Here is a 9,944-nt window from a genome sequence, read left to right as displayed (position 1 = left end):
GGTTTTAAATCAATAATAACATACTTTGGTTCATCGATTGTTGGTTTTGAATCGTTTGGCTGGTTTAGGCAATTTTCGGCAAAATTGCCATGTTTGATTATTTGAGTGCTTTGGCTTAATTTGGTTAAAGGCATGTAAGGTATTATATTGTTTGTATTGTTTTGGCTAAGCTATTTTAGGTTCAAGATGAAACTTGAAAGGCGTTAAATCTTTTCATTCCATTTAAGTGGTGTATTTAAGTGTATGTACTTTGGGTGCTACTTGCCAAGTGTTGGCAAGTTATTTGGCTTAATTGCTTATCATCATGTTGGCATTTTTAAGTTAGGGAATGAATTCTTATTTTAAACTTGGTTTTATTTAAGGATCGGATTTACTTTGTGTTGGACCAAGTCCCATTTGAACCCTAATTTTGAGTTTGACAATCAATTTTAAGAGGCTAATCATGTTTATTAGTGTGTAGGAACATATAGAAACCATCCCGGGTCGAATTGGAGCTTTCTAGCGAGAATCGGAAAATCGGAATTCCCACTAGTTACAGTAGGTTTTCGCGCCCGAGATGCCTCAAGCATCACGGGCGAGATCCATTGATCTCAGGCGCGACAAACCAAATCACGGGCGCGATATATTGGCTACTCCAAACACCTTTGTTCTTCAAGTGTATCGCGGGCGCGACATATGAATCACGGGCGCGATGAATATGACCGTTGAAGGTCTAACGGCTAGTTCAGAGTCTTCCATCAGTTGCTTGACAAGTGGCCTTCAACCATTGGCTGAATTCCTAACATTCAAAGATCTCGGGCGCGACGTAAGGGATCTCAGGCGCGACCGACTGTTTTTAGCCCAAACTTGAGTCTTCTTCTAGAAGATTCAAGGGTTTGTTGTTGTGGTGATAAATACCCCTTGTCTACCTCATTTATGAGGTTAGACACTCTAGAAACAACAAACATTCTCAAGCATTCAATTTATTCTTTCTAAATTTATTGTGCATCATTTATTGATTGCTCATTCTCTTTGTTGATTGATTAATCTTTGTGATTCAATCATTAGTGTTGTAGGTTTGTGTTTAGCCTTAGAAATGCACATTGTGAGTTTGAGATTATCTCTTAGAAATCTCTTTGTAAAGTTTGTGTTTATCTCTAAAACACTATCTTAATTAGTAGATTCTAAAATCTCAATCTTTGATTGAGTAGTGGAGTTGGATCGATTTGTGATCCGAACCACTCTAAATTGCTTGTGTCAATTTCTCTCTTCTCAAACTCTCATTTAAATTTTAATTACCTACTAAACCTTATTCACCCCACTCTAAGGTAGCTATTTAGGGATTTCAATTGGTATCAAAGCTGAGTTGCTCATTTCCTTACTTAATTGCGAGCTTATCGATCTATGGCTACCGAAAACTTCGTTCATACACTTCGTCCTTTCTTTGATGGTACGGATTTTCCTAATTGGAAGTTTCGTATGGAAAACTATCTTGACATGGATGGTGTTAATCTTTGGGATATTGTGCTAAGTGGCTACAAGGCTCCAACAAAGGAACAAGATGGTATAGAAGTGCCTTGGCCAAGAAATGAATGGACAAGAGAGCAAACTCTAGCAAATGGCTTCAACCGGAAGGCTATTTGTGTTATCATATCTTCTTTGTGCAAGGAGGAGCAATATAGAGTTCAACATTGCACAATTACTAAGGAGATGTGGAAGATTCTTGGCAACTATCATGAAGGTACAATTCAAGTTCAAAACAAGAAGGTGGAGCTTCTCATTAGTGAATATGAGAGTTTCAAGAACAAGCCTAATGAGACTATTACCGAGATTACCAACCGTCTTCTCTCCATCACTACCAATCTCAAGAAACTCGGTAAGCACTATGCTCTTGGTGAGATCAATGGCAAAATTCTTCGTTCATTGGATATCCTAGATTGGCATCCGAAGATAACTGATATTGAGGAGTCAAGTAATATTAAAAACTTGAGAACCGATGAGCTCATCAGAAACTTGCTTTTTCATGAGATGACTTACATAAAGGAAATCAATAATCTCAAGAAGGCTCAATATGAGAAGAACAAGGGAATTGCTTTGAAAGCTAAGGCAATTGAAAGCAAGGTTGAGAAGGAGCTCAACAAGAGTGATGATGAAGATGATGAAGATATGGTTTTGATGGCAAAGAGAGTGAGGGAGTGGAAGCTAAGAAAGAAAGACCAATTCCAAAAATATGAGCAAAAAGGTGATTCTTCTAACTTCAAGAAGCCTTTCACTCCTAAGAATGAGTCTTCTAATCCCTCTCCTAGAAGAGATGTTACTTGCTATGGATGTGGTAAACCGGGTCATACTAAACCAATTGTAGAGTGGGAGCTAAAAGAACCTTCCCAATCAAAGAAAAGAAGGGTCTAGCGCCTACTTGGGATGATGAAGTGGAGGATTCCGATAATGAATGTCAAGAAGAAGATAGAGCAAATCTTTGCTTCATGGCATTTGAGGAGGAATCTACTCCTAAGGTGCCAAAGAAGACCGTCTCCCATAAAACCTTATGGTATGTTGATAGCGGTTGCTCTAGGCACATGACGGGCCAAATCTCCAATTTTGCTAACTTGAAGAGCATAGATGGAGGAAGCGTCACTTTTGGAGATGATGCTAAAGGCCAAGTTATGGGGATAAGCAAGATAGGTAACTCTAATTCTCCCGGTATAGAAAATGTGTGGCTTGTTAATGGTCTAAAGCATAATCTTTTAAGTATGAGTCAATTATGTGATAAAGGTTATAGAGTATCTTTTGACTCTAGAGCTTGCTATGTTATTCAACCAATGAATAATGAAGTAGTCTTTAAGGGATATCGAAAGGGAAATATCTATCTAATTGACTTAGAAACGCTTGAAAACCAAGATGGCAAGTGTTTACTATCACTTAGCGATGAATCTTTGTTATGGCACCGGAGACTAGGACATGCTAGCTTGGACCTCTTAAATGAGGTTAGTAAGGATGAACTAGTCAAAGGATTGCCTAAGCTAAAATTTTCCAAAGACAAAGTGTGTGGACCTTGTCAAAAGGGAAAGCAACACAAGTCTTCTTTTAAGTCTAAAAATGTTGTTTCAACTACAAGACCATTACAATTGCTACACATTGACTTGTTTGGACCTACTAGATTTGCTAGCTTGCGTGGCATGCACTATGCATATGTGATTGTTGATGACTACTCTAGATTCACTTGGGTTATGTTCCTAACTCATAAGAATGAAGCTTTTAAAAAAAATTCTAGTCTTGCAAAACGTATTCTAAAAGAAAAAGATTTGCAAATTTCTAGTATTAGAAGTGATCATGGAACCGAATTTCAAAATGAGTCTTTCAAAGTGTTTTGTGAAGAAAATGGTATTGATCATAATTTTTCTTCTCCTAGAACACCTCAACAAAATGGGGTTGTTGAAAGGAAAAACCGCACTTTGGTGGAAATGGCCCGCTCTATGCTTCATGAGTATGATTTACCTCAATACTTGTGGGCGAAGGCCGTTAGCACCGCTTGCTATGTTGCAAACCGAGTCTTTATAAGGCCCATTTTGAATAAAACTTCTTATGAGTTATGGATAGGAAGAAAGCCCATGATTTCTTACTTTAGAGTATTTGGATGCAAGTGCTTCATATTAAACACCAAGGATGACTTTGGAAAATTTGACTCCAAAACCGATGAAGGCGTGTTTATGGGTTATCCCTCTACTAGCAAGTCTTATAGAGTGTTTAACAAGCGTACTTTAGTTGTTGAGGAGTCTATGCATGTGGTTTTTGATGAGTCCTCCAAGGACTTTCCGGAAAAGGACTCGTTTGTTAATGATTTGGTAGGTACATTTGAGGATCTAACACTTGTTGAAAATCAAATCAATACCTTAGGAAAAGTGGAAGCCCCTCAACCAACTCAAGGTGGTAACAAGGTGGAAGCCGAATCACCTCCTCCGGCTCAACACCAAGTGGTGAACTATGATCTCTCAAAGGAGTCGGCTTTTAATAAAAGCCATCCTCAAGAGTTGATTATTGGTGATACCTCTAAAGGTGTAAGTACTCGCTCTCATTTCCGCACTATAGCTAATTTTGCTTTCCTTTCACAACTAGAGCCCACTAAAGTTAGTGAAGCTTTAGTTGACGAACATTGGGTGATTGCTATGCAAGAGGAACTCAATGAATTCGTGAGGAATAAAGTTTGGGAGCTAGTCCCCCGTCCTAATGGTCATACCATTATTGGGACAAAATGGGTTTTCCGGAACAAGTTGGACGAAAGTGGAGTGATAACTCGGAACAAGGCCCGATTGGTTGCCCAAGGCTATAACCAAGAGGAAGGCATTGATTATGAGGAGACATTTGCTCCGGTTGCTAGATTAGAAGCAATTCGTATGTTATTAGCTTATGCATCATGCATGAATTTCAAACTTTTTCAATTGGATGTGAAAAGTGCTTTTTTAAATGGTTTATTGAGTAGGAAGTTTATGTTAAACAACCTCCCGGTTTTGAAGACTTTCAACATCCTAACTATGTTTTTAAACTCAACAAAGCTCTTTATGGTTTAAAACAAGCTCCTAGAGCTTGGTATGATAGGTTGAGTAGCTTTTTGATTGCAAATGGTTTTTTCAAAGGCAAGGTTGATACTACTCTTTTTACAAAGACTCATAAGCATGATATTCTCTTTGTGAAAATTTATGTTGATGATATCATCTTTGGTGCTACTAATGAGTCTCTATGTAGAGATTTTTCTAAGTGTATGACTAGGGAGTTTGAAATGAGCAACATGGGAGAGCTCAAGTTCTTCCTTGGACTTCAAATCAAACAAGATAAGGATGGAATCTTCATCAATCAATCCAAGTACACAAAGGAGATGCTCAAAACGTTTGGCATGGAGACCTCCTCTAGTAGCAAAACACCAATGAGTACCACAACTAAATTGGACAAAGATAAATCAGGTAAATGAATTGATATTACAATGTATCGAGGTATGATAGGATCTCTCCTTTATCTTACCGCTAGTAGACCCAACATTATGTTTAGTGTGTGCTTATGTGCTCGTTTTCAAGCTTGTCCTAAGGAATCCCACTTGCATGCCGTTAAACGTATTTTGAAATACTTGCATGGCACTTTACACCTAGGAATCTATTACCCTAGAAATGTGGACCCTAGGTTACTTGGCTACTTCGATGCCGACTATGCGGGTTGTCTTATTGATCGTAAAAGTACCTCCGGGACTTGCCAATTTCTAGGTCAAAGTTTGAACTCTTGGAGTAGTAATAAACAAGTATCCATAGCTTTGTCAACCGCGGAGGCCAAATATGTAGCGGCCGGTTGTTGTTGTGCTCAAATCCTATGGATTAAGTAACAACTTCTTTATTATGGTATTGCACTTGATCACATTCCCATCAAATGTGACAACACTAGTGCAATAAACCTATCAAAGAACCCAATTCAACATTCTAGAAGTAAACACATAGATATCCGACATCATTTTATTCGTGATCATGTGCATAAAGGTGATGTAGTAATCGAATTCATCGATGCTACTAATCAATTTGCAGATATTTTTACCAAGCCTCTAAATGAGGATCGTATGCATTTTATCATTCGAGAGCTTGGTATGCTTGATGTGAGTAATTTGAACTAATGTGCTTATTGCCTTATTTGATTCAAATTATTCTTAATTAACTATGTGCTTTCTTTTAATTGATTGGACCAATATACATGTTAATCTCTTTTGTATGATGGTTACATGATTTTGATGTTTGTCCATAATAAATTATCCATATGTGTTGGAATCAAGGCTTGGCATTGTGCAAACTTTTCGAAAATTGTTAAAAATCATGATTTCAATGAATCTCGGCCGCTATCTACATATCGCGGACGAGATCTTCAAACTGAAATAAAATTTTTTTCCCTCTGCTAGTATTTCGGCCGCGATCTTCATATCTCGGGCGTGATATACAGACAAAAAGTATGATTTTTTTTCTGCATGAATCTCGGGCGAGATATAGTTCTCGCGGGCGTGATACATCCGACTTTTTGAATATAACGGCTAGTTTGATGTATATCGGGCGCGATGAACATATCTCGGGCGCGATTCATGCAGATTTTTCAAAAATCTGCCCGTTTTGACACTTGTCAAAACGGCTAGTTTTTCCAAAACTAGCCGTTTATGACCGTTTTTAGGACTCCTTAAGCCCTATAAATACTCCCTTTGAGAGCATTTCTTCTTTACAAAACCTCTCAAATCTTTCTAATATATTTTTTTGCAAAATAGTCTTTTAACCCCTCAAAATTTCAAAATCTCTTGCATTTGTCATCCTCATTTCATTCATTCATACATCATGGCACCCAAGGTTTCTTCTAAATCGAAGGGAATGGCTCCGGCTCAAGCTTCTACTCAACTTCCTACATTGGAAATGGAGGAATTGGCCATTCGAAGGGGTAACATGGAACAAGCGGAAATCGAAGGCACTCGTTTTCCTTCTCTTGTGGATATGGCTTTTGACGGATTAAGGGCTCAAGTTGAAGCCTACATTGATGCCTTGGGATGGAGAAAATTTGTTCTTGAAAATAGAGAAGAAACCATTGAGGATTTGACAAAGGAAGTGATTGATTCGCTTCACTTGATCACAAATGAAAATCATCGCTCCGGGTTCTATGGAGTGACATTTCAAGTTCAAGGAAAGACCTACAAGCTTACACCAAGGGAGATCGATGAGTGCTTCGGGTTTGAAGATGGTTTTGCTACAAACTATCTTCGTGTTGAGGAGTTCACCATTCATGATTTTTGGGCGGAAGTTAGAACCGACGTGAGGCACGAATCTCGCACCGCAATTGCCAAGTCTATTGCCACTCTCCCTTTGTTCGTTTTCCATCGAATCATCACTTATTCGATCAATGGAAGACATGAAGGCAATGAGAAGGTCCCCATCAAAGACCTATTTTTTATGTGGTGTGCGGTCAAAGGAGAGCGCTTTTCTTGCGCTAGGTATTTTATGGAACATCTTCATGCACTTGGAAGGAAGAGAGGCACACTTCGGGTCGGCTCCTTCGTCACGGCAATAGTCAAGAAGGCTAAAGCCTACACTTCGGCTCTACGTCAAAATCATGGCGTTGTTATTGGATGGAATAAGTCCCTTCTCGATCTTGATTACTTTGTTAATCGAGTGGGGCCTTTTAATGTTGTTGGTGATCATTACCACTACCTTTTGGAGATAGGGTTATTGGACAAGAAGTGCGAAGGCTTGCGAGAAAGCGACAACGGCAATTGGGGGAACTGGCTCATCCGGAGGAGTTTGCGTCACAAGTAGAGGAAGAGGCTCAAATGGGCTTTCAAGGTGCGGAAATTCCGGCCCCGGCTATGGATCCTACTTGGCTACCTCCTCAAGGTGCAAGTACGAATGAGATACTCTCACTCATTTATAGTCAAAATGTGCGGATGTTTGGACGTATGAATTTGATGGAAACGAATGTGGATTCTCGTTTCAACAATTTTGAGATTCGCTTTGGAAGAATGGAAACGGAGTTTAGTGGTTTACGGTCCGATTTTGGCAATTTGCGGAACCGCTTCGATGCTCAATTCCCGCCTTCTCCGGTTCATACTCCGGTCTTTGAGGAAGAAGATTTTGATGACATTGATGAAGAGGATTGATCATTTGCATCTCATTCATTTCATGCATTCTCTTTCATTTGTTTTATGCTTTATTTTTCTTGCATTTTTCATTTTGTCAAAAATGCCTTGTAATTCCTACCATTATTTGGATTACATTACTTATGTGTTTTTATTATTCCTAGTCCTTGTCTTGTCTTGTCAATTGAATAAAATTGTGTTTTGTGCTTATTTTGTTATGTATTGAACTTTTTATCTATCGCACTTAATGTTTCTATTTTTTAATTCCGCAATTAAGTTCCTATGATCTCTAGGTTTTTACTCTTTTTGTTTTTGACAAAGGGGAAGAGATACTTGCATATTTTTTCATATCTCTCTAAATTGCAAATTTTACGAAAATGACTAAGTTTTTAAAATCGCATTTATTTTATGCTTGTCTCAAATTCATTTAAATTTTGAGTGCATAAAGTGAGGGGGAGCCAAAGTTCTTTTGAACTCCCACAAACTTAGCCATTTGAGTAATTTGATTGTCAAAATCAAAAAGGGGGAGATTGTTGGACCAAGTCCCATTTGAACCCTAAAATTGAGTTTGACAATCAATTTTAAGAGGCTAATCATGTTTATTAGTGTGTAGGAACATATAGAAACCATCCCGGGTCGAATCTGAGCTTTCTAGCGAGAATCGAAAAATCAGAATTCCCACTAGTTAGCTTAAATCGCTAAAAATGTAAAACGTTACGAAACAAAACCAAACGTTTCACCTTTTTGGCGATTTAAGCCAAACGATTAAAATGTTACGAAATAAATCCAAACGTTTCACCTTTTTAGCAAAACCAATCCAAATGTTTAAAACGTTACGAAAAAATCCAAACATTTACAAATGTTACGAAACAAAACCAAACGTTTCAACTTTTTATCAATTTAAGCCAAAAGTTTACAATTATTACGAAACAAATCCAAACGTTTCATATTTTTAGCGATATAAGCCAAACGTTTACAAATGTTACGAAACAAATCCAAACGATTCACCTTTTTAGCGATTTAAGCCAAACGTTTACAAATGTTACGAAACAAATCCAAACGTTTCACGTTTTTAGCGATTTAAGACAAAAGTTTAAAACGTTACAAAACCGATCAAAACGTTTAAAACGTTACGAAACTAATCCAAATGTTTAAAAAGTTGCGATTAAAGCCAAACGTTTAAAACTTTATGAAATAAAGCCAAACATTTACAAACATTATGAAACCAATCCATACGTTTCACCTTTTTAGCAATTTCAACCAAACATTTATAAACTTTACGAAATAAATCCAAACGTTTCACCTTTTTAGTGATTTAAGACAAACGTTTACAAATGTTACGAAGCAAATCCTAAGGTTTCACCTTTTTAACGATTTAAGACAAACGTTTAAAACGTTACAAAACCAATAAAAAAATTTAAAATGTTACTAAACAAATCTTAACGTTTCACCTTTTTAGCGATTTAAGCCAAATGTTTAAAACTTTCCGAAACCAATACAAACGTTACATAACAAAACCAAACGTTTTACCTTTTTAGCAATTTAAGCCTAACGTTTAAAACGTTACGAAACAAATCCAAACGTTTACAAACGTTACGAAACCAATCCAAACGTTTCTCCTTTTTAACAATTTAAGCCAAATGTTTACAAAAGTTATGAAACAAATCCAAACCTTTCACCTTTTTAGCGATTTAAGCTAAACGTTTAGAAACATTACGAAACAAATCCAAACGTTTCACCTTTTTAGCGATTTAAGCCAAACATTTACAAATGTTACGAAACAAATCCAAACGTTTCAGCTTTTTAGCAATTTAATACAAAAATTTAAAACGTTACGAAAAAAAACCAAACGTTTTACATTTTTAGCGATTTAAGCCAAACGTTTACAAACATACAAAACAAAACCAAATGTTTCACCTTTTTAGCGATTTAAGCCAAACGATTACAAATGTTATGAAACAAAACCAAACGTTTCACCTTTTTAGCACTTTAGGCCAAACGTTTACAAAAGTTACGAAACAAATCCAAACGTTATGAAGCAAATCCAAACGTTATGAAGCAAATCCAAAAATTTCACATTTTTAGCGATTTAAACAAAACGTTTACAAACGTTATGAAGAAAATCCAAACGTTTCACTTTTTTATTGATTTAAACCAAACGTTTACAAATGTTACGAAACAAATCCAAACGTTTCACCTTTTTATCGATTTAAGCCAAACGTTAACAAACATTACGAAACAAATCCAAACGTTTCACCTTTTTAAAAAGCGATTTAAGTGAAACGTTTACAAACGTTACGAAACAAATCCAAACGTTTCGAACGTTACA

At 37.0% G+C, this 9,944-nt stretch overlaps 1 protein-coding gene across 1 annotated transcript; it reads left to right on the top strand.

Moving 5' to 3' along the window:
- The first annotated feature begins 4,954 nt into the window (after window positions 1–4,954).
- LOC126672526 (uncharacterized mitochondrial protein AtMg00810-like) lies at window positions 4,955–5,905 on the top strand. The gene is made up of 3 exons (XM_050366481.1): window positions 4,955–5,309; window positions 5,496–5,608; window positions 5,783–5,905. The coding sequence occupies exons 1-3, from the start codon at window positions 4,955–4,957 to the stop codon at window positions 5,903–5,905; spliced, it is 591 nt and encodes a 196-aa protein (XP_050222438.1).
- Window positions 5,906–9,944: the final 4,039 nt, after the last annotated feature.

The sequence above is a fragment of the Mercurialis annua genome, linkage group LG3 (assembly GCF_937616625.2).
Source record: "Mercurialis annua linkage group LG3, ddMerAnnu1.2, whole genome shotgun sequence".
Classification (NCBI taxonomy): Eukaryota; Viridiplantae; Streptophyta; class Magnoliopsida; order Malpighiales; family Euphorbiaceae; genus Mercurialis; species Mercurialis annua.
This window is presented reverse-complemented; position numbering and strand designations above follow the sequence as displayed.